The 25,989-nt window shown below is 37.7% G+C and overlaps 2 protein-coding genes across 4 annotated transcripts in view; one reads left to right on the top strand and one right to left on the bottom strand.

The window, feature by feature from the left end:
- Positions 1-25,989, top strand: part of Arhgap6 (Rho GTPase activating protein 6) — a 434,012-nt gene that overhangs the window by 299,825 nt on the left and 108,198 nt on the right. The gene's annotated exons all lie outside the window — the stretch shown is intronic.
- Positions 10,268-17,089, bottom strand: Amelx (amelogenin X-linked). Of its 2 annotated transcripts, none has more exons than XM_042680444.1 (6): positions 17,027-17,089; positions 15,741-15,806; positions 13,811-13,858; positions 12,363-12,407; positions 11,654-12,091; positions 10,268-10,416 (listed from the first exon to the last, which is right to left on the bottom strand). In XM_042680444.1, the coding sequence occupies exons 1-6, from the start codon at positions 17,087-17,089 to the stop codon at positions 10,411-10,413; spliced, it is 666 nt and encodes a 221-aa protein (XP_042536378.1). In that variant the 3' UTR covers positions 10,268-10,410. The 2 variants fall into 2 exon arrangements, with proteins under 2 accessions (XP_042536378.1, XP_042536379.1); XM_042680445.1 differs by having other exon boundaries at positions 11,654-12,019.

The raw sequence follows: 25,989 nt of genomic DNA, 5'->3' as shown, positions 1-25,989 counted from the left end.
CCCTTTGACGCTATCCCATCTTTTCAAAGTACCTCGCATTTGGTTTGTGATGTCGCTGTTGTATATGCATGCCCTAGTGGCTTTCCAGCTAGTGGTTTTATGCTGCTGGTGAGGCTACTATGGCGGGGTCACCTAGATCATCTGTGACAGAAGTGAGACTGAGCATCAGTGCTATCAAGACTTTCTTTGGCTTTCAGTCTCTATAATGAATGACAATTAATGACAAAAACACGCATTGCCGTGGAAGCTAGTGCATGTATGATATACCGATCTTTCCTTCTATACTGCAGTGGAATGACATAATGTGGTCTGTTGACCTCCTAGTGGCCAAGCAGATGATCAGTTCAGAAGCCTTGCTTTTGCCGCTTGTATGACATAGATAGCTTTGGTTGCAAATCTTATTATCCCCCCTCCACTTTTATCACACTCATGGGGATGGAACCCAGGCTCTTATGCTTGCTAAGCAGACACTCTACCACGTGAACAGCACCTCTAGCCTTCTTTTGCATTGGTTGTTTTCAAAGTAGGAACTCACTTTATGCCCAAACCAACCTAGGTTCTGATTCTCCTATTTGCACTTCCCCCAAGTTGCTGGGGTTAACAGATGTGCAACATTGCACGCAGCCATTGAGTTTCCCCTGTAGCTAGGATAACAAGTATACGCAGCCATGCCCCGCCATTGGTTGAGATGGAGTCTTCTTTGTTCCCCAGACTGGCCTCATCGCAATCCTCAGAGTTCCACTTTCCGACTACCTACCATTCTAGGCTTGAGCTACCAAACCAAAGTTTTTATCCTTTTTATGATCGCAGTTTTATGGATTAATATGAAACACTCCCAAAATTCTCCTAGAACATTACCAAAATGTCCACAGATCGCAGCTACTTGATGATTGTATATAGCACAAGTGGAAGTTTCTTGAAATCCTTCTAAAGTAACCAGATAAACATTTATTTGGTGGATTGAGAGAGGGGTTATCTTTTTAATTTTATTGTAAAGGTGATGTTCAGAGGAGTTGTAGTTACATAAGTTAGGTACTGAGTACATTTCTTTTGAAACTATCACCTTTTCCCTTGTTTTCTCCCAGTTTTTTTTTCTCCCAAACTCCCACAAATTGTATAGTTCAGTTCAACATGGTGTCTAGTATCACTGCTGAATTAGCTTACCCTTTGTCCCGCCATTCCTGTGCTTCCCCTTAGCGATGTACATAGGATCATATAAAATGATGCTTATCGAAATGAACTCCAGAAAAATTGAAAACAAGAGTTTTTCTTTTTAATTTTACTTTTTGTGGGTTTTTCTAGTAGTCATTTTTGTTCTGTTTTGCTTCTGATTCCCCTTCATCACTGTTTTTGATTTCTGCTCTTTTTGTCTTGTATGTAAGTAAATTGTGTTTTTAACATCACCAAGGTGAATTCACACATTTTTTCACATATTGACTATTATCTTAAACTATGTCAGCATTCCACTTTAATTCTCTTGCATATTTCTTTACATGCCACTGTGTCTATATAGTTCTATAAATATAGAAATTACTACTTGTTAAAGGGCAAGCTGTTTCCAAAGAAAATTTGCTGCTCTTAGTTTGTGATAATTTATAACATGACCATATGTTCATGTTGACTGCTTACCTTAATAACAGCCATGAAATAAATCAACTTGTAGTCATTGCAGGTTCCTGAAGACCTATTGTTATTCATTGGCAACAATTTGTTTCCTACCTGAAAGGGACATGGGGAGTCACAAAGCCATTGTTTTCTTTTCCAACTGTCCTTGTAAAATCTACTGATAGGAACTGTGTATTTTAGCAATGATTGTATAAGTAGTTTGAAAACTGACGACTGTCTTGAAAAAGAAATAGATTTTGAAGTTGCTCTGTTGTACCTCTTTTCAGATTCAGAAAAAAAAAAGCATTTGTGGAAACCAGGTTTAGGCCAAGTTCTTCATCACAAACAGAAAATGGGATTTTGTAAACCTGCAGAGCCTGATTTGTTATTGCATGCAGCTGTGTAAATTTGCAAACATGTCCTTCTGTAGTCAGGGCCTTGTAGAAGGAGCCAGTTTCCACTGCTGCCTTCATAGCTAACATCTGCGGCTGCAATGCAAGAAGCTATTGAGATATTTGAACCTTTTAATATATTTTCACCTGGGCATTGAATGTCAAGTAGAAAGAATATGCAAACCAATTAGTTCTGATTTCATGTCATTCCTGGTGGATTTTAAAGTATCACTTGAAAGGTCTTCTTGTGTATCTTGCCTGTGCCTTCTGAGGATTTTATTTGGGAAGGAAGATCTAGGAGGGACAAGGCCATCGATTTTAGAAGAGATATCATTATTTCATGTCTAAGCTGTCTCAGAACTAAGCAATGAGAGTCAAGCCTTTGAAAATAAGGAAGATGTGAGGACTGTCCATGCTCAAGTGCACCCCCCACGGCTGGAATCAGTGGGCCTCCTCTGGTTGTCATGGCAGCACTGCCCTAGTGTGATCATGCTTGCCAAGGTTTACAGAGGTCTTGTATAAACCTCACCCCTCTGTGGTGATTTACACGAGAGGCTACTCTCCCCATGTAACTGCAGAGCAGTTACTAGATTAAGAATTCTTCAGTTTGATCTGCAATTTGCTCTTTAGTGAATCCTTGATAGAGCAGATGAACAGGCAAAAAAGGACAGATCAGTTTCATAATTCTGATCCAGTGAAATTCTTACTGTTACAAATAGATATAGGTTGTGTTAACTCAGATCCTATAAGCAGAAGACAAATTAATTTACCTTCCAAATAAGTCATCCAAAAGGCGACAGTGTGTGTTTGTGTTTCTTTTTTAAACAGCTTTAATTCTTGTTGAAGTTAAAAGTTTAGAAAACTCACCTGTAACTTGAGTACAGAGACAGTTTTCTGTATAATGTGCAAATTCAGTGATCTAATTAATATATATCATGTGATAAGAACAGTGCCTGAATTATGGGCCCAGTAAATATTCCAAGTTATGTGTATCATATTTTACAGTGTAGGATTTTAATGCTAATGACAACTCATGGTGCAAACAGTAAGCACACTGACCAATTTCCAGGCATTTTTCTAAATCTACCTCAGGGATCTTGTCCACTGGTCACGAGAGTATAGTAGAAACAAGTAGTTTCTTGAAATGAAAATATGTTAATATGTTAACTTCCCATCCTGACCAGTCCAGGCCATGTGAACTAGTGAAAGAAGATCCCTAGAAGAGGTTTCCCTGACCTCATGGTCAATCGTGGATCTTCTAATGTGTGGCCCATGGGGACGAAGAGGTAAAGTGCGATCTTCACTCTCAGCTTTTCCTTTTCCTTTCTCATCTCCAGTCTGCTACACTGTTTGGACAGGTGAGGTGTTCTGTGCTTTCAGTCTGTTATATATCCGAGGTTGCCCAAGACCTATGCCCCAACACAGCAGGTCTCCTCCACTTAAAACACGCTGCTGTATATTCTCCATGGATGCATGGTTTATAATAATTTTATAACAAAACTTTATTATATTTATTAAATAATACTTTTAAAGAGTGCTAGTTCTGAAAATCATGAAACTGTATATGTCTTTTAAATTTTCTGTCCAGGGGCTGGGAAGGTGGCTCAGTGGTAGAGTGCTTGCCTTGCAAGCCTGAGACCCTGGGTTCCATTCCTCAGTGCCACATAAGCAAAAAAGAAAAGAAAAAAAGCCAGAAGTGGTGCTGTGGCTCAAGTGGTAGAGCGCTAGCCTTGAGCTAAAGAGCTGAGGGACAGCACCCAGGCCCAGAGTTCAGACCCCACAACTGGACCCCCCAAAAAAAATAAAAATAAATAAATAAATTTTCTGTCCATTCTGAACACAAAACTACTCATTTCTCATTGTTTTTTTTTTCCAAATACAAGTAACAGAATTCTTTCTAGACAATGACAATTAAATTTAATCCAGTAGGTGGCTTGTGGCTAATAGTTTGATTTTTCTTCCCTTTATTGCTCAGATAGCCATTTTTATGTGACCTCCTCCCAAATAACTCATTTCTTCTTGTGTATATTCATTATACAAAGTGTGGGATTTCATTATACTTTTTATACAGGAATATAACATACTTTGATCACTTCTACATAACTTCTGAAGAAGCAAAGAACCATGTAACTCTTGAAAGATGATTTTGATTTAGAATTCTTCCTGAAGCAGACCTCTTCTAATCCTGCACACTCCCTTTACCATTCCAGCCACTCCTCAAGTTGTTGCTGTAATTTCATGAAGAAGATGGAGAAAAGTGAACGCCTGTTGTCTGTGGTCCTATCTCAAGTTGACCAGTTTTAATCATTTGAACTCTCAATTTTCCTTTCTCAGTGATGTCAATAATATGTGGATCAATTTCTAGAACTGTTATGAACCTCAGTCTTCTGCACGTTGACTTCTGGGCTTACAGTGATGCAGGGTGACCCAGAGTTCCCTAATGTAAAGTTTCTCAACCTCATCAGTACTGATGCTCAAGGCCAGCTCCTAATGTTTTGTTTGGAAAGCTGTGCTTGAATGATCAGATGATTATCACCATCCCTGACTTCTATATAGGAGATGCCACTTGGATTCCAGGCATTACCAAATGTCCCCAGGGGAGCCTGGTTATCATTGTATGAGAACTAGTAGTCAAGGAAATCCTTCCGTGGAACTAGCCAGTTCAGGAGGTATGGGTCTGAGTTGGGAGTCACCGTAGACACGGACTCAGCCCTTAGAAAGGAAGACTTTCAGAGAGAGGCAATCTCTTAGTCTGGTTTCCACTGAGTCTTCCGGTAGCTCAGGACGCATACTTGGTAGATTACATTCTTGTTACCCTCAGGGTGAGGCATTGAGGTGAAGAGCAGCATCCGGGGAAGGAAGGAAAAGACAGGGGTCATACATGATCACAAATAGTAAGAGACACATTTAGGGAGTATATGTCAAAGATCACACATTGATAAATGAGAGAGATGTTTGATTGGAGCCTTTGGCACAGAAAACTTCCATGATACCTCCAAAGTTCTACATCACTCCTTCCAACTATGTTCCCTGTGGGAACCTATAAAGTTAGAAGAATATTTTTTTCCCTTTTTAAAAAAATATTTTAATTATATTTAAGTAGTTGTACAAAGGAGTTGATATTTAACGAGGTAGATTATGAATTCAGTGCATCTCAATCAATGTCACCTCTCTCAGCGTTCTCCCCCATCCATCCTCTGCCCACCTTTTCTCTCACAATTCTTAATTTTGTGGAATATACATTGAATTCTTGACTGCATTCTCCTCCTCTTCTCCTCTGCATTTGTCTACCCCTTTCCCCCCAAATAATTAAGTTTGAGGATCATTAACCTAGAAAGACTCAGAGCAAGACACCAGTATATTTTTCTAGATGAAGAAACTGAATTACAGAGTGGCTAAGAGATTTGTTTAAGTGTCCACAGCAGGCATGCCATGGTTACAGTTATGGACCAGACAGTCTAGTTATAAAGCCTGCTCCATTCTCTGCCCGCTCCCGTAACATTAGAAGCCAACACTGCAATTGAATGGACATTTAACTGGTCCCTGGGGTCTGTCTCCCTTCCCATCCCACAACTACACATAAAGCATGGGAAATGATTGGGAGGAGAAAGCATGATTTGGATATTTTGAAATTTGGGGGCCTACTGTGGGAAAATTTTTAATTAATGAGAAGATAATAAGTACCGGGCTCTGCAGTGGAGATTTTGCTGTTGTTCTTGTTGTAGTTGTTGTTGACAGTAGGATAATGGTATTTATAAAGGGACCTTATGAATTTGGTTTTTTTTTTCATAAAAGACATAGATGTGATTTATTTGCGTAAATGTTTTGGGACTCAAAAAACTACTCTTGTATTCTCCTCGCAACCTTTTCTTTGGTTGATTTTTCTCCTCTTTCTGAGTTGTAAGTTTGATGTTTCTTCCTTGGCACTAGGTACTAACTGCTTTCTTTTCCCTGGTTAGAGCTTTCTCTTTCTGATTGAGCAGAGCTCTGATACTGCCCTGTCGCTAGTCCACCATGTTGTATCGTCTTCTTGCAACTTTTTAAAAACATCTTCTCATCACTGCCAGTGAATGTTTTTTTGTTATTATTTATCTTCTAGAAGAGTGAGACATTTCACATGAAGTAAAAACTCCTACTAACAAGAATTTCACAGCAAAACAGCTGATTAATATTTTATTAAAACAATCTGGAACATTACTATATGCCACCTCTATTCTGATATAGGAACTTGGTTGAAATCATGTTTTCCATGTGGTTCCTATATTAATCTGTATGCAGTAGGGTCTCGGGTTACTACTATAATTAGAACACTTGTCTGCTATTTTATCATATATTTTAGCTCAGACTTGGTATTTTGTTTGCTATAGTTCACTACCAAGGGGGAAAATTTAAGGGAGAAGCCTATATTTAAAATATCTGTGTAATTAGGAAAGGTGGAGTTAAATTTGTTTTCTTTGGAAATGAAATGAGCAGCTTGATCTTTCTTTTCCAGATAAAAGTTTTAGGGGATAAATTGTTAAGTGCCTTGGTGACAAAAATAAGTACTAGATGTATGTATTCCCTAAATGATTGGACTGGAGAGAGATTTTACATAAAATTTCAAGTTGCTCAAATGGCATATATCTGTACTCAAATCTTTTTTACTGTAGTAAACTGTGTATGTGTCTGTCTGTCTGCCTATGTTTATGTGTATGCACATACCCCAATACTACATTGTTATTTTGAACTATAAAAGAAAAGTATAAGTATCTTCTGGTGCCTACAAGCAATAAATCACTCTCAAGATAAACAAAATTTCTCTCTTTTATCTTTTATTCAGCATAAATGTTGGCTTCTTGGCATGTGAAGCACGAGGTCAAGGGCAGGCGTAGCCTTCTACCTCCAGTATGGATATGGTTGGTTATAGGCCTGAAAAGAAAAGAAAATTCCTTTGATGCTAAAATAGTTCTCATACAAGCAAGGAAATTAATTTACTGGAATTAAGGATTCATCTGTTTTTAAAGAGAGAACCAGAGGAGAACCAATGTTGATGCGCGTGGTTTGACCTAAGAAACAGAATGAAACTTCTGTAGATCTCAGAAAACTCCCATACGAGACTGTGATCATTGGAATGCCTAGAAAAATCACTGGTGGATAGTTGCGATCTTCAGTTTTAGCCAGTAAAGCTGTTGTATTTTTCTTTTGTTTACATTCTTTCAATTAATGGAAATTGTTCTTTCCTTTCTGAAAGAACAGTATAGAACAACATTGTCTAATCAGCTGTCAGTGGAGTTGATGAAATTGCCCATATGTATGCTGTCACTATGGGAGACACTCTCCCATTTTAAATGGCCTGTGACCAAGAAACTGAATTTTAAATGTTATTTTATTTAATCCATTTAAAGTTAAAGCCAGATAGGACTACCATCCTAGACAGTGCAGGTAGTCAGTGCATTATAATTCAGTTATTCATCTCTGGTTTCAAATAGTCCATTGCATTATCATTCTACATTATCTATATTTTGATTTAGAAAATGTAATAACCGTTACTATCATGGATACATGAAAATTACATTCAGATAATTTTGCTTTTTCCATCCTCAGTGCTATTGAGATAGGTGGATAAGTTAAATATGAGTGTTTTTGTTATTTATCAAAGCCAATCTCTTGTGTATGATTCATACCCCATATTGTAAAGCGTACATTATAGTTAGAGGATAGCACAAAAGTGAAATACATGAGATAAAGGATAGCAATAGTTCGGGCACTTATTAAAATTAAAAGAGAACTTATTGCAATCCCTAATTTTCAAAGGTTTACCATATAGACACTGTGCTTTCCCAGTAACCTCCCTGTTCTTTGAATCTAGTTAACCTCCATTAGAACTTCAGCAGTAGAAGATTTAACTATCTGCCTGTAGAGTAGACATGATACTTGACTTAGTATGGGAGTTGAACTACATGCCTAATATATTAAGGGAATTAAAAACAAGATCTACATACCGGCTGCCTTAGCATGTTCTGGTACCACTTCGTAGGGGCAACCACCTTAAGAGAAAGAGACATTAGAATGGGTTTGATTTAATTTAATTTCATCTAACATACAAACTCACTAATGAGGTATGAATTACAGTCTCATCAAAACAGTTCTGTCAGTAGTGACAATCTGAGACTGTGAGTTCTCTAAAGAAAGCAGCTCAACCTGTAGCCAGTGCTGCTGTGTGTCCAGTTCCCTGTTGCATCTACCACACGCACATTGTCCATGTTTTCTCACCTGCTCTGAAACAACAATCATCTCCCCCACTTTCTAGATTAAGTCGTAAAGAGTTAAAGAAGTTATCCATTTGACTTATGTCATGAAAGTGATTATTATATTCAGTTCCACAGCTCCTGCTCTTTGCAGAAAGAGCAACATATATAGCTGTAGGTGGTTCTCAGGTTGGTTAATCCAGGGGCAACTGAAGTAGTCACTTCAGTTGCTTTTAGGAATGATGCCATCAAGAACCAGGGGACTTTTCATTTTCCACATCCTCTTCCAGGTCACGAGACAGCAGCCATAGCTTCAGACATCACATCCTCAAAAGAATAATCCAATCAAATAGTTGAGCAATATAACAATGAAATCTCCCTCAGTGTAAGGCAATATGAAAATAGAGTTAAGCACTATTTCCTGGCATGTATCTCTGCATTTTTGTAATTAGAAGGTAAATGTTTCTCTAGTTGTTTTTTTTTTCTTTCCTAAGATTCTTGGCTCAATCAGTATTCAGGGTCCATCACAACCTGTCCCTCAAATAATCACTGCCACCATTGTTGGCATGGAGGACTGCACATTCACTCCCTGAAGCAGTGGATGGAGCTCATCTCTCCTGAGCTCATAGAAGACTATGTATGCTGGGATTTGTTCCAGCTCTGCCAGCCAGTAAGGAGTGTCGAGGAAAGCTGGTGGACAGCTGGCAATTATGGTTGCCAGAGCATTTGGATTGGACTTTTGTCATGGCATTAATACCATCTGGCCTTCTCTCATCAGCATTGATGAGTTTATTTTACCCCTTTGATGGATCCTAGATTCCTTAACCATGGGGAGTTAGAACATCTTTAAGGATGTTTTTGCCAGCACATGACATAGTACCTTCTCCGAGAGAGTGCTTGATAAATATTTCCTCGACTGACTAAAGGTGACATATGCCAATGGATTAGAAGCTTTCTTACCATTTCTTATTGGCTCTAAATTCTTTAAAATCAAGTTCTTTGCTCAAGTATTGACACTCTCCCAGTAAAGTTATGTTTATTCATTCCAGAAAATGATTAAGAGGCCTTAATCACAAAGGTACTGGAATTAAAGTTACTGTGGGTGCTGTGTAATATAAACCCTGCAAAGACTGTTTACAATTTTGTGTGGGTGTAGGAGGAAAAAGGATTCAAATATAAATATGAGTGGGACAGAAAACTTGATTTGAGTCCATTTTATGCATCTGCTAATGTTTTGAAGACTATGCAGTAGAATTTATCATCTTAAAGATTATGAAGTGAGAGAAATGACTTGTATATAAAGCTATCATGATTCTCTATTTGAAGCTCCATTATTAAATATTTCTTAGGAAGAATAATTACTTCAATAATTTTAAATTCACTACATTATATACATATACCACATAGTTTTCTTTTAAAATATTTTATGTAGAATGAGATCAGAAGGCTGGATTTGGATTATGAATCTGGTGTGAAGTATAGAGCCAGAATTTCAAATCCTGATTTCCTTTACAATATAAACATTTTAGGTGTTTATCTTTCCCAATATAAAGATTTTTTTCTTCTAAACTAACTTTATTTAGTTCAGAGTGAGTCTCATTTGTATTTCACTTCATCTACTATTATTACCCATGAAAGAACTTTCTTTTTTCTTGTTTTTTTCTGCCAGTCCTGGGCTTTGAACTCAGGGCCTGGGCACTATCCTGAGCTTCTTTTGCTCAAGGCTAGCACTTTACCACTTGAGCCACGGCGCCACTTCTGGCTCTTTCTATTTGTGTGGTGCTAAGGAATCGAACCCAGGGCCTCATGCATGCTAGGCAAGCACTCCACCACTGAGCCACCTTCCCCGTCCGAACTTTCTTTTTTATAAAAAATGTTTTGAGGTAGTATAAAAACTTAGTCCTGATTCACCTGTCAAAAGGCCTAATTATGAGTAATAGTAAACAGGTCCTACCTTATTCACAAATGTTCGTTTACAAAGTGTTCTCTACAGTGACATGAAATTTTAAGTTGAATTCAACACAAAGACATGAATGATTTTTAAAACATTTTATTGTCTGCTAAAGATAGTTATTTTTAGTTACAGAAATGGCTGAGTAAAGCAATTGTAGGCACAAATCATTGTGTTCTTGTGTTATTCCTAAAAGCAACTGAAGTATCCACTTCAGCTCTCTTTTTCTGATTTTTTAATCCTGAAAAAAAATAACAAAAGGAATAATTAAAATAATTTACAAACATTTTCTAATGAATACCTTATACCTTTTGCCAAACACTTTTGGCTTCAGTTTTGTCAAAAACAATGTACAACCGAGTTTAAATCTATATTTCTGAAGTTTATTATCTGGTTGTCCTCAAATATTACATCCCTACCTATAGGACATACAGCCTATTACCTGATGATACCAAAAGAAATGAAACTTTTCATCAGGTATTTCATACCTGCTAGGCTCTGACTTCATGATCTTATTTTGTTTTTTATAAAATAGCTCTGATAGTTTACCATTTATACTCTAATTTTAAACAGGAGGACACTAAATTTTCAAAAAGTAAACTACTTTCTCAATGTCATCTTTTTATCAGCTTTAGCAAGCAAGGTATGAGCACATTTTCAAGTTTATGATGCTGAGTATTAATAAATATATAAATAAGTGTATGTTCTATATAAACAGAAAAAACATACTTTACACTAGAATAATCAGTGATAGAAACCAGATTATTTGATCCAGTCCATTTTCAAAAATTGTATCTTCTACCTACATGTGCTCATAATTATGAAGACATATATTATAATCTGATTTAGTTACTTTCCCCATTTTAAAGAGGGAAAAACATCTGTAAATTTGAATTCACTTATAAAGTACAGTCTCCTGGCAAAACCAGGACCAGATCCCAGATACACTGGCTCCCCACGCAGATCATTTCTGCTTTGTTCTCTTTGCTTCTCAGTAGCATTTACAATAATAATGGCATTTATCAATTTAGATTACATGTGGATACATAGAAATAGATTGAATGCTAAATTGTGGCAGCTTTTTGCTACAAACTGTTCTCTACAGAGTTATGATTCTTAGAGGGAAATCTGATAGTCAATTCAAGGTAATTAAACCTTTGAAATAAAAAAAAAACCCTGTGCTTCCCACTTGTTCCTTTTAAAATTAATGTATTTCAGTAAAAGCTATTCTGGTTGGGCTTCAATAATCATAGCATTTAAACTCACCCTGAAATCTGTGGTCTTAATTACCAAGCCATGGAAGCAAATGCATTTGTAATACAAAGCTCCACCACATGCTTGGACTAATAGCATCATGGGCCTGTGGTTAGCGCATCAGTAGGAACTACATGAGTTGTCTGAGAATTGACGACTGCTGGGCCCATGGTACAGGCCCATTTCCCAAGGTTTGTCTTTTAGTGGCTTGGAGGTATACTCACCACTTCTTCCCGCTTGGTCTTGTCTGTAGCTGGCCAAGCTTCCAGAGGCAGATCAGGAAGAATGGGGGGCAGGGGCTGCATGGGGAACATCGGAGGCAGAGGTGGCTGTGGCGCCAGGGGCTGCATGGGGTGCAGAGGCTGCTGGGACTGGATGGGCTGGTGAGCCTGGGGCTGAACGGGCTGGGGCTGGTAGGGCTGCTGGAAGGGCTGCTGGGCGGATGGAGGGAGGTTTGGCTGGTGGTGTTGGGTTGGAGTCATGGAGTGGTGGCCAGGAACTGGCATCATTGGCTGCTGGGGGACCACGGGCTGTTGAGCTGGCACCGCGGGGAGGTGGTGATGAGGCTGAAGGGTGTGACTTGGGGGATGCTGTTGAGACAGCACGGGGATGATTTGGTGGTGCAGCCATCCACCCATGGGTTCGTAACCATAGGAAGGATACTGGTGAGAAACAGAGAGTCAGGTTTACCATTGGCTCAGTTGACTTCCAACTGGAGAAGTAGCAGTGTTTGTCATTTATGACCATATGAATATTTTAGTCATTTTTTCTCCTTTGCAGGAATTTCTAACAGTGTACACAGATATCTTTTTACAAACTAAAATCCCCAATAGTGTCTGTCAGTGGAGTAGATATGCTATTTCACTATTTAATAAGGGAAATAAAATGCATACCGAATATCTTAAGGGGGTAAAGAAGAAAACATCTACATACCGGCTGCCTTATCATGCTTTGATACCACTTCAAAGGGGTAAGCACCTTAAGAGAAAGAGACATTAGGATGCGTTTGATTTAATTTAGCTTCATATAAACTAAATACTAAACTCACTAATGCAGTATGAAATATAGACTCACTAATGCAGTCCTGTCAGTATTGATAGCCTGAGAATGTGACTTCTACAAAAGAAAGAAGAAGGTAAACAGTCGTTTGGTGCTTCTTCTGTGTCAGGTGCCATGTTACATCCATCACACACATGTTTGGTTTTTTTCCACCAGCTCCGAGGCAAGTACCATCATCATCACATTTATAGACAAGGTCATAAAGACTTACAGAAGGTCATTAATTGGATTCAAGTTACAAAAATGGTAATAATGTTCCATTCCACAGTTCCTGCTCTCCAATGCAAGAGCAAAACAAACAAGCAAGACTTATGACATACTCATGTGATGTAATATTCATGTATTTTGTTTAAATCTCATGTCGCCATGGAGAAAAGGAGTCAGGAACACTGCCCCTCCTCCTTAAGGCACATATTTTCATCCTCGAGTAAGTCAACTGTTTAAAGGTTTAACAAAAAGCTTGCCTCAATTTCTTAACTAACATTTTTCTTCGGCTTGTCTGCACAGAGAGGCTCACAGATTGTTACCTGAACCTGTGAGAACAATACATTTCATCCCTCTCTGAACAGTATATACTTATTTAACCTCAAGTATAGGCCTCCTTCCCACCAGTACAGCATTTTATTAGTGCAACAAAAAAGTGAGTAACCTTGCTCAAGTTAAACATGACACCGCACTTTTTGTGTCTATTAACTCTATTACTCTCCAAATATCACTTTGTTTTGGAATGTGATTATACTTCTTTCCCTTCTCCATCAGAGGAAAACAAAGTCTCCAGAGAGAGAAAACAGTTTTCCCAAGGTCCTGTAAGTTGGTCTGGGGTTGAGGAATACCTCAAACCTGATTTCCAGAACTCAAGCTTGCCACCGCTCTGCAGTCTCTCATAGACCATTTGTCACTAATTTTTCAGCAAAGCTGAAGAAGGACACACATAGAGTATTAGCATCTTAGAATCAAGAATATTCCAGCTAGAAGGAATCTTAACATCTTAACTAGGCTAGGATTATAACAAGGCTATTCAAGCCAAGTTCCCTTTCTCCCCCTACCATAGAGCCTCCCCTGAATGGTAGTTCATGGTAGATAAATTTGTAGTCATATTTAGGAGTAGAGACTGAGTCAGAGTGGCCAGGAAGGAGGGTTCCAGGACAATTCAGCCTTGAGGCCATATGCCAGGGCTTAAATTAGGAAGCTAGTGGTGGGCACTGAGAAAATGTGACCATTTGAGAAACATTTTGAATGAGAACTCAACACAACTACTCTTTAAAGTGCTCAGGGCATTTTTAACTCAAACAATGGTCAAAATTAGTAAATAGAAAAGTTACCTCATAGCTGAAGTTGATATAACCAGGGTGCCCAGGATGAGGTGGTAGCTTTTATAGAAAAGAGGAAAGGAAAATATGAGAAAGGGAGGGAGAAAAGAAGATGGAGAAAGAGAAAAAAGAGAGGAAGAGAAAGGAAGAGATTAAGTCAATATGCAATTGTTCACATTAAGGGAGAGTAAAACTACTTTTTAAAAAAAATCTATATAGTGCAGAATATATTTGAGATCTACTTCTTATTTGAATGCTTTGTGGAAGAAGCCTTCTTATTTTAAAGAGGCCCCAAAGCTAAATGAATTGCCCAGGAGTTATAGTTTCTTAATGGGAGACCTAGAAACAGAAACAAGCATATATTTATTCTCCAGTGATCTACAGACAAGCCCATGTACCCCATGTTGACAAGGACTTCTACCCTATTCCTCCCCCACTCCCCACCCAGTCTGCTTTTTGGTGAAATTCTACCAGGTTGGGAGAGAGGTATGTTTCTATCACCCAACTAAAAATACCAACAAGAAAAGAACTGTTTTACAAAGAATCCCTTGTAAATCAGCTGGTTGTATGCTTCAATATCAAAGGGATTCCTCATTATTACCATGCAAAGTAAATGAATAAATGACACATCAACACTAACAAAAGGAATAGTTAGATGGCAAATATTGGCAAATATGACAACAAGAAGGGTACAGCAAAATGGAAACATCCTAAATCCCTCCCCTCAACAATCAAAGTCCATTTATGAAATCTATGGCCAACCTATTGTATTATGCTTGTCAACAGTGTGTGGAAGAATATGCAAACGTTCACAACAAAAAGCAACCTAACTATCTCAACCAGGACTGTCGGTGTTTTCCACAATTGACTGATGCCTGCTTTGTGGAATTCTGGGTGACTCTGAGATGCAGGAGATGAAGCAGACAGAGCAGCATGCAGAAAAATCTCCCTCTATTCTATCCTTTAAAAATGCTTGTATTTTATGAAGATTTACTCATCCTTACTTGAGTGTTAATTATTTTAGTCAGGTAATATCATTCCTGTGCTATCTAGATCCAAGCCCTCTGAGAGTAAGGGTGTTAGATTGAGGAGTGGAAAAAATAGCTGAATTTGTAATGCAGGGGTCCCTCCTGGGACTAGGAATTACCACAATGCAGGGTTTCAGGAAGGCAGAGCACAGAATCTTGGTCTTATGGGTGACAGAGGAAGAGAAGAGGCAGGTACGCAAGCTTACTGGCTTCTGGTTGTATCAACTGCTCTTTATGCCACTGAAAAGCATTGGCAGCATGTGACCTTAGCTCTCTGTTCCATGTACCAGTGTCTAGAGAGTAGGTCAGGCTTCCTAGTCTTTGGTACATTTGAATGTAAAATACATTGATAAACATTTGGTATAAGGCAGGATTCCAAGCAGCTACACTAAAATCTTAGCACCAAATGGTTGGGAACTCTGAGAACCAAAGGATTCAGGAAGGGAAGTCCTAATGTAGAAATCTTACCTCCTGAAGGGAAATAGCAGTGGTATTCCAAGGACAAGAAGAGATTTGGAAACTTGAGAGAAATTGGGTTTGAGAACTTTTTGTGTAGGATTTGCCTAAGGCTACCTAGACACTTGTTCTGAAAACCTTTCATAGCTCCCTTCAGAAGAGGTGGGAAGTATATTTATAAGCTAATTGCTTTAGCAGAATCACTTTGTTACCCTTGTACTTGTTCAAGTGCAGAGTACTGGGCCCCACCCCCACTGTACTGAATGAGAATCTCTGGTGGAGACATTTGAGAGTCTGCCTTGTTTCTTTCAAGCTCTTGGGTTTCTTTAACACAGAGATCTGAGTATATGTGATCTTCACTGTTTTGAACACTGAAATTTGCCAACTATGTGGCAGATTTCATTTCCATGCATGTGAAATTAGACATAGATTTTAGTGACAAGAGCTTTTCTACTCACGGGCATAGCAAAAGCTGCTCCCAAGAGGCAGGCAAACAAAATCCAGGTCCCCATTTCTGGATGGTTCTGAAATGTAAGTCAACATTGGGTTTTCTTATCACTTCTTAAAAATGCATAAAGTTAATGTGCCATACAATATATATCATCTACACTAGCATGCTACTAGTAAAGAAGTTGGGTTCATTCTTTGTGAAAATGACCTCATTGACAAGCGATTCCTAGTTCTTAGCCCATACCATAGAATACAGTCACTATAGTGATAAAGATGATTTTTAAATTAGGCTGAAAACTAAACAAGTCACAGGGCCATGAATAATGTATGATTACATGATCCTGCATACTATTTCCCTGAGCCTATACAGGCTGCAGAGTCATATAAACTAAATTATAATTCATGATTAAAATAATATAGTTAATTCTAAAAGTTGGGAAGATCATCAAAATGCATAATATTTTATACTCTTATTGCAGGAAGATACATAAATCTTCTTATACAACTCACCTGAACATTTATAATGCCAAAAGTAAAGACTAATGGTTTGAGAGAAGATATGTCATTTATGAAAACCACCAAGAAGAGACTAAGATTTAGTTCTAGATATTCCTATTATGCAGCTTTCTACACTTTTGAATGCCAGATATGCAGCAAAAGATGTAGTTGAACCAAAGGGAGAGGACAATTTAGGTAGAATGATTTCTACCTAAAAGATTCCATCTTTAATCCATGGTATCTTCTTTTTGTTTGACACTGCACTGTAAGTATTGAAATAAGGCCTTTGGGACATGAAGTGGAAAGGCCATCTTAAAATATGAAGGGACTGATTTTGAATTTATATAGAAAGTAAATATCATGTCTGATAATGTCAGTTTTCTGACTCCTACCCCTGTTTATTTTTATAACTATATTAATAAGAGAAAAACATATTGTACTTGGTTCCATTTGATGTAATTAATTTTTTTCAAAGAAATGGATCACAGCCTGTAAAAGCATTAGTTTTATCTTAATTCATAAGCAAGCAAAAAAATATTTTTCTGTGAAATTTGTCATCCAAAGAGGTTTGAGTTTCTGGAAGTAAACTTTCACCAAGACTTTACTGCATTCGAAATTAAATAATGCATTTATATACTCAGGGCATAATTTAATTATGAGCCAACTGAAGAAGTAACTATGTTCATAACCTAAAGTATTAGAAATGCAAGATACACTTGTAACTAAGATTTAAACATGCAATGCAGAGAAAGAAGCAAGCATAACATAAAGGATACCATGAATCAGATCCACATACCTTTGAATGTATTCTGAGTGAATCTCTCTGATACTCAGGGATGCTTGATCCGATGGTTTGCATCCAACTGCAAGCCCAATTTATATCGTTCATGGCACCTAGAACAACCAATCAGGTTACTGGAGGAAAAAAATGTGTTGAGTATAACTAAAAATCCCTGTATCATGATTTTTTAGATGCTGTGATCAACCTTAAGGGTGTATGTTGTGATTACTGCATATAGAGTCTTTCATTACAGGCAATAACAGGTTTCGTTGGAAAAAAAATCCATCAGGCTGTTTTGAAGTCAGCAAATCACTTGACTAAATGTGCTGATGTATTCATATTTATTTTTAAGAAGCAGTATGCCATTGTCTATTTCACAGTTTGAGCAAACAACATTCTCCCCTCTCCCCCCCCCCCCAAAAAAAAATTGAGTTTCTCTAGTACTCAAATTGGCCACTAGGGATCTCCAGTCTTTTGACATCAGGATACATGAAATCAACCTTCTGTTCTGGTAAAAAGTAAAAACTTCCCCCAGTATGCTTCTATGGGATCATAAGTTCGTGATCCTCAGTGCTCTTTCTCTGCTTCTATTGAAGGCATTTTCTCTTTCTCTTATGGTTCTTCCTGTATTACCACTCTGATGTCCACCAAAGAGAGGACAGAGGCCTTTTTATTTAGCAGCATCCTGAAACCCATCTGTCTTCCAGGCAACCAGGGCTTTAAGGTTATTACAGTAACAAAACTTATAGTGATGATTTGAAAGACAAGGCAAGGGACATAGAACATATCAGACAGCACAACTGAAAGTGTATATGGATCCTTACAGACAAATATATGATGTTGCCATAGCTCCCCTATTCCAATAGAGCACCTAGGCCTCTTAGCCTACACCAGTCCCACTTTCTCATATTGGCAAACACAAATTCCTCTCCCTTTCTTTTCCAGAGCCTATTAACTGTCTCTTTGGTTGCATTGTTGTTGTATTTTAGCAGCTTTTCTTTTGCAACGTCAACCAAATTCATTCTCCATCTAAGAGACCTCTATTTTAGCTCTTAAATTCAGACATATTTTACCTCTCCAGTTCAATGGAAAAAAATGTGCATTTATCCTTTAATCTAGAATGTGATCAGTAGAAAAGAAAATCTGTAAGTAGCAACGGGAAGTATCAGGAAGTAAGTTGTCCACAAATATTAAAATCACTGAAGTGAATGCTAAATGTATACCCAGACACAATTGGTGTTATAGCTGGATTTCTTTCATATGTAAGCAGCATTTATAAAGTTGGGACATACGTATATAATTTTTCTATGGATTCTCCACATTGAATAAAATTGAAGGAGAATCTGTTCAGAAAAGTGTGTAACATGTGGAATTGAGAAGAGGTAAAACTTCTATTCGCTTGGCTCCTGACTCCTGCTTCAACAAGAGTAGGGAACATAAGTTACTTAGCTAGTCTGCGCTTCAGTTCCCCACCTATACGTGGAGGTAATAGTGGAACTACCTGAAGGGTTCAGTATGAAGACAAAACAAGCGATATCTCTGAGGAACGTGGGACTTAACTTTTGCCTGCCCCACTCCTGTCACTTGGCAAATGGTAAATGCTCCAACAATGCTAAGAACTGAGATCTAAGATAACCAACTTCCATAACTAGGCATAGAAACAGTGTCCGTTCACAGATGAATGGTGGCAAATGTACACAATGGAGAATTATTCAGCCATAAAGATGAATGAAATTCTGTCATTTGTAGCAAAATGGATGGAAGTCAAGGACTTGTGGTAAGTAAAATAATTTACACTCAGAAAAACAAATGTCCCACATTCTCTCTCACATGTAGATGCTTAAAAACAATCCCATTTGAATGTAGAATAGTGATTACTAGAGTCTGAAAAGGGTGGAAGGGAGGAATAAGAGGAGACTGGGTAACACATACCAAAATAGATTTAAATAGGGGCTCAAATGCCGGTGTTTTACAACATAGTGTGATTATTATAGTTCATATTAACTAAATTCTTTATTAAGATCTAGAAGAGGGGAGCACAAAGGCCACAGCCGTGACAATAAGAAGGAAATGCTAGCTCTCCTCACTTGATCTGTGTGTAATATATTTTTACTGTTCTTTTATTTTTTCCATGGTACATAGATTTGAACTTAGAGCTTCACACTTGCTAAGCTGGTGACCAACCATTGAGCCATGCCTGCAGCTTAATGTATGCTGTATTCTTAGGTTGAAATATCATGTTCTACCCTAATAATAGGTACAATAGTACATGCTAGGCAAAAAATGATTAAAATTAATGTTTTAGGGCCAAAATTAACCTTTCCACTGATTTTTTCCTGTGACTATTTAATGTATTAACTGACTTTATAAAAGAAAACTGAATTTACTAGATCAAGTACTTATGTTATACAGAGGCTATAACATTTCTAACATTGTCTGTATAATTGTCAAGACTTATGAAGTTAACTATTTTTCTCTTCTTTTTAAATCACAACTTAAAAACAAAATTTTAAGCACAAAGTATTTTTTATATGGTTAAATCTCTGGGATAAAAGTAATGGCTCTAAAATGTCTTTACTTATTTATGCATCTGTTTGAAAATTCCATGTGTTAGATACCTATGAATCCCAGACTAGTCATATTATTACAACAGGGGACAAATGGTATGTGTATCGCTTACTGCTTCTAAAAGCTATCCTCCAAAATGATAAGTAAATAAACACCCTTTTGAATTATAATTGAGTTCCTAGGCCAAAGTTTTGTAGCTGTTATCTTTGTATTGATTTGCAGTCCATCACATTGGTCTGTTCCCAGGATGCTTAGGCTAGCAACTTCTCCCCTTCCAATTTGTTGTTTTTAATACTGAGAAACCATAGGCCCAAGCTTGTTAGAAGGATGTATCAACTTAAAGTAGAAGAATGCTCTAAGTCACTGCGGCCTGTTCCCAGGGGCTCACCCGTGAGAAAAGCACAAGACATTCAGTTTTGTAGCATTGGATTTTAACTTCTGGGAGAACATTTTTTTTTTGTTTTGGCTATGTTCCCTGGCTTGCTTCCTAGATATCAGCAGCTTTTGGAGTAGCAAAGTAAGATGTCAGATACTAAGAGTTCTAAAGTCTTACCAGTTGTAGGAGCTCAACTCTTGAGACTTCCATTAAAGCCTGCTCAGAATTTATCCAATATGCTGGAACAATTTCAGGAGTAAATATTCTTGAGTAAGTGGAGCCAAAGTCGCTTTTATGTTTCTTCTATAGATACTTATTCAAAGGAAAATGTCATTCTTTAGCTACTTTTGGGGGGAATTTTGGCACTTCATCACTAATGGGTTCTGATAAACATTTGGATCTTGGCCACATGACAAGCCTTAGAAGTCAGATTTCATGTCTTTTTTTTCAGCCTGCTGTGGCTTTTAAAAAAATACTGTCAAGGTGATGTACAGAGTGGTTACAGTTACCTAAGTAAGGTAGTGAGTACATTTCTTGTCGAACTTGTTGCCCCCTCCCACATCTTTCTCCCTCATTCCCATCCCCCACCCAAGTTGTACAGATAATTTCCAATATATTGCCTTGTTGAGTACCCTGGTTGCATTGGCTTCCCCTTTGTCCTTTGTCTCACCATTAGATTTCATGTCTTATATACTCTGTATTAGATAACTAATTGCTGAAAATTAGGAAAATTGGCCATGTCATTGTGAAAATATAGAAAATAATCCTCATTAGCAAATCTAGCATAATTGGGATGGGTTCATAGCTAATAGCTAAAAGGGATAGGAAAAATTTTCCTTTGCTCTCTTTCCCACTTCTCTCCATTTAGGCAGATAATTTCCAAAACATTAACCGCAGTTATTTAAAGGATTCATTTCTAAAATATCCTGGGTAGCCAAGATTTTATAACTTTTTAATAATCCACAAATCCAATCAATGCAGGGGGAAAGTACAAGAAACTTGGGGCATAATAGTTCTCACTTCTGCTATGAGAGTATTGATCAAGTGATAGTGTCATAGATCCTGGGTTTAGTTAATGTTCCTTCTTGTGGGGAATATTTTAAAAAGTGAGAAGGCCTTTTTAGATCATAAGTAGATAATATCTTAATAATATAAGCATTCACAGGAAGAATTCGTACAGCTTGTAATTTGAAAGGTCTGTAGGCATCTGTTAAATATCTGGTAGTGCAACTTTCAATAAGAGAAATTATATGCAGATGCACTGTGTGTTGTTTGGGTTATAATTAACTGGTAACTGTCGGGAGTGAAATGTTACATCTGTGTTAACAGAGGTAACACAGTAATGTTTGTTTTTATATTACTATGTTAAGCACTTTTATTTCTGTTTATTGGACAAAATACACCAAAGTAAGTTGTACTTTCCTACTAGGGCTCAACACACATACACAGACCTGTAGATTTTTAAAGAAAGGCGATATGCCAAGGTAGAGAAAACTTGATCTTTGTCAGAGGACAGGCTAAGTCAGAATGGTGGTTAGGCCTTTAGCCCAGAATGCCTGATCTTAGCTAATGTATTTGACTCTTGTGCATAAGAAATCCACAGTAGAGACACACTATTAATGCTATCTAGCATTTATATTTATGTTATGCTTATTGTTTTTCAAATAGGTTCTTGCATTTTTTTTTTTTTACCGTGGCTGGCCTGGACTATGATCCTTCTATTTATGCCTCCTACTTAGTGAGGACAAGAGGTATATGCCACTATGCCCACCTTATTGATTAAGACGAGGCCTCACTGAACTAGAAATCCACATTTCCCAATCTGTGCCTTCTAGTAGTTGGGATTATAGGTATATACCACCATACCTGGCTCAGTATGTGTTTTGATTCTTAAATATTATTTCTAATATTAACAGCGACAATATGAGTAGTTTCTAAAGGAGGAAATTGCTCACCAGACAAACAGTTGTAATATATTTGACTTATGGGATTTTCTTCTATTGTTCCTGGAAAGACAAATCCTATATTGTCTCACACTTAAGTTTCATACATTTCATCTTCATCTCTTGAGGAACTGCCTACAAGAGCAAGAATGTAAAATATCAGAATACTATTTTCAAATGATCTTGTCACACAGCACTTCTCACTGTGTGATCATTGCAGCTATTATTTCTCTTAAGGGCCCTCTGACATGGACACAGGCCCAAGTGTGGTTCCAACTGGTAATCTCTTCAACACTTCCTTAAAATATAGAAAATTCAGTGATAGCAGTTAAGCACTATATCCAAATCTCTATTTTAAAATTTAAAATAGTATGTCTACTTGAAGTATTAACTAAATCCAAAATTCATATAATCCTGTGAGTTGAAATAAATCAGGGACAAGACCAGAAATTAGTCCTACTAATATGTTTTGTGTTATAGGGAAGTACTACTTGGAAGAAATTATGTAGAGACAAGACCCTTTTTGAGAATTCTTTGGGGTACATATAAGTTAGTCTGATAACTGTTTTTCCCCTCTAGTGTAATGCAAAGGAAAGCTTAGAATGACAAGATGATCATTATTTCTGTGCCACTACTGGGGCTTGAACTCAGAGTATGAGTGCTATCCCTTAGCATTTTTGCTGAAGGCTGATGCTCTACCACTTGAGCCACATCACTGCTTCTGGTTCTTGGTGGTTCCAAGGAAATAAAAGTCTCCCGGACTGGCCTGCCAAGGCTGGCTTCACTGGGTAACAGGCACCTGAAGATTGCCACATTTTGGTTTTTTGTTCATATTGCTTCATACATCATCTTAATCTCATTTTGCTCTTAGCATCATCTTTCTCTGTGAAGTCTGTTTGCAATAGCATCCTCTACATCTACAGAATTCTTTTTTATATATTTTCAGTTCTTTTTAATACATTTTATTGTAAAAATACTGTACAGAAGGGTTACAGTTTCATGAGTAAGGTAATGAGTACATTTTTTATCGAGCATTGTTGCCTCCTCCTTTGTTTTTCCCCTACCGTCCCTTCCTTCTCCACCTCCCCAACTACTAGTACCCCCCACGCCACCAAAGTTGTAAAGTTCATTTTCAACACAGTGTCTTGTACATTTCATTGTTACAATGGGTCAACCTGTATCCCTATTTAAGCACTTTGTATTTTTCCCTTCCCCTCCCCAAATTAGAAAAATGTATAGACAAGATGCAGGGCACTGGAATCAAATAGAGTGAAAACAGGGGTTATACCATGGGGGAGGAACATACCAAAGAAACAAAAATATCACATAGTACATTATAACCATATAAGATTATGTTAAATGGTTTTTTCCTTGCTTGCTATTGTTTTTAATGTATTTATAATGTACATCTACAGAATTATTAACTCAGTAAAATAAAATACTTATCAAGTATCTGTGATGCCCAAGGCCTTAGAAACATGGCTAGATATATGGCTTGATATCTATACTATAAATTAATATTCTGCCACACAAAGGAATGAAGTAATAATACATGCTGCTGAGACACAGAAGACCCTTGAAAACTGCACTAAGTAAAAGAAAGCAAGCATCGATGAACAGGTATTATTCTGCTTATGGGAGGTACTCAGAATAGCAAGTCCATAAGAAAAATATATGTATTATTCCTAGTGGCTACAGAAGGGTTGAATAAGGGAGTGGCTAAAGGGCATGGAGTTTTCAAGGAAGACCTAGAAGTACTAAAAATGCTCTATAATAATATTCAAAAATCAATCCTATTTAATGAAAGATCTATGCAAAGTATTGTAATAATTTTATTTTTATTTATAATTTATAGCATATACTTTGGCTGTTTGGAATGTGCAGTTGAGAGGCTTTAAACATGTTTAATAGCTTTACAAAGCTTGCAAGTATCATCATACTCTAATTCTGAAACAGGTTCATTATTTGAAAAGAAATCCCACAGCCATTAGCAGTCACACCCTATTTCCCCTCTCCCTCACCCCAGACAACCACCAGTCTACTTTCTGTCTCTTTCTACTTGCCTGTTTAGAATATTTTATATGGCGTCAATGTGTCATGTGGTTAGAAAACAGACCTCTCCGAATATCTAGCAGTCCTGGCATTTGGGGGTAGATAATTCCTTGCTGTGAGATTTTGAGAAACATTCCTGGCCTCTCCCCTCTAAATGTCAGAAGAAACACACACCTCAAAAAATATGGCAGAACGAAAGTGTCGTCACCAGATGCAGCATATATACCATAGCCCCAATGACCTCCATAGAGAATCACACATCTCCAGCTACATAACAATTGATCTAGGTGTGTAGGGGTGTGTGAAATGGAGTTAGGGCCTAGACCAGCATGCTGTTACAAAGAGACTGCTGTTTCAGGGAACCTTCCAGGACACTTTAGATCTTGAGTTTCAAAATTCTGTGATTCCTTTTAGAAAACAGTGAAGAAATAAGCAAGAAACACAATAGTTTCTTCCTTCTTTCCTCCCTCCCTCCCTCCCTCCCTCCCTTCTTTCCTTCCTTCCTTCCTTCCTTCCTTCCTTCCTTCCTTCCTTCCTTCCTTCCTTCTTTCCTTCTTTCCTTCCTTCCTACCTTCCTTCTGAAATACTGGAGTTTGAACTCTCAATGCTCCTACCTTACTAGACAAACAGTCAACAATCTGAATCACACAGCCATTCCTTTTTGCTTTTAAGTTATTTTTCAGAAAGGATCTCATGCCTTGTGTCCATGCCAACCTCAGACTATGATCATTTTATGTACGCCTGCCACATAGCTAGGAATACAAGCACACATGCCACCATGGCAAGCTTGTTTGTTGCCATGGATCATCGCTGACATTTTTTTGCCCTGGCCAGGCTTGAACTATGATTCTCCTAGTCTCTGTTTCCTTCAATGTTGGGATTATAGGCACAAACCATTATACATAGCCACAATGGTTTTTTAAATGAAGTTATTGTCCAAAGTATAACCTGTGGGAAAAACCACACATTCTTAAGCTTATTAAAAATACAGTGTTATTTAAAAACAGAATTAAGTGCCATATGCCAATGTTCTTTACGTTCATTATAAACTGTGACATCAATAGTTCCAAAAGTATCTTAATGTGGATTTGGAGTCTACTATGCTACAACCATAAAGATATAGGAGTGGTTTCCAGGGAGTTTTACTTAAGTCAGCTTTAAAATCGTTCTACAGTCTATACACACTTATTGAGCAACAAAAGGAAGCATGAGATTTGATTTGTACCATGCCTAATGAAAACAAGTAGGCAATCACACTTTGATCATATCCTAGTAATCTAACTTAGTCTCAGGAATGGAAGAAACAGAGGAAGCAGGTGAGCCATTGAAACAGGGACATTTCGGAAGGTCAGAACATAAGCATTGCCTCTTTCTGCTTAGAAAGTGTCAGTCGCTAATAAACAGGTTGAAGAAAAGTGTGTCTATGATTGTTTCTCCTTCTTAGGATCTACCATAGTCAGAGTGGGAGTCATAAAATGATTGAGGCAGGAACTGGCATGTTTCTTACTCTCAACTTCAAGGAAATGTTTTCTCAAACTGCTTGAGTCTGCATAACCTTGAGCCTCTAGGAATTGGTACCCTTTGTATATCAGGCTAAAATCTTTGATGCAACCCAGACTGTGTTTATGAATAGGTTATTACATAGGAATTCTCTGTAAATGTGAAATATTAGCTTTCTTCTTATTTCTCATGGACTGAAGCATTTACATACGTTGCTTTTAGCTTTTGTTTACTTCAGGGATATTACTGAATTCCTTAAACTCAATCTGACTTGATTTCATTTTAAAGAGTACAATCAGTGATGTTTTCAAGCTTTTGGGGGGAGGGGGGTACCAGTACTGGGGCTTGAATTCTGAGCCTGAATGTTGTCCCTTAGCATTTTCACTCATGACTGGTGCTTTACCACTTGAGTCACAGCTCCACTTCTGGCTTTTTAGTGGCTAACTGGAGGAGAGTCTCATGGACTTACCTGCCCAAGCTGGCTTCAAATCGTGATCTTCAAATCTCAGACTCCTAAATAGCTAGGATTACAGGTGTGA

Source organism: Dipodomys spectabilis, unplaced genomic scaffold (assembly GCF_019054845.1).
Source record: "Dipodomys spectabilis isolate Male_0828 unplaced genomic scaffold, ASM1905484v1 ptg000061l, whole genome shotgun sequence".
Classification (NCBI taxonomy): domain Eukaryota; kingdom Metazoa; phylum Chordata; class Mammalia; order Rodentia; family Heteromyidae; genus Dipodomys; species Dipodomys spectabilis.
The sequence above is the reverse complement of the archived record's forward strand: the minus strand, read 5'-3'. Positions and strand labels throughout refer to the sequence as shown.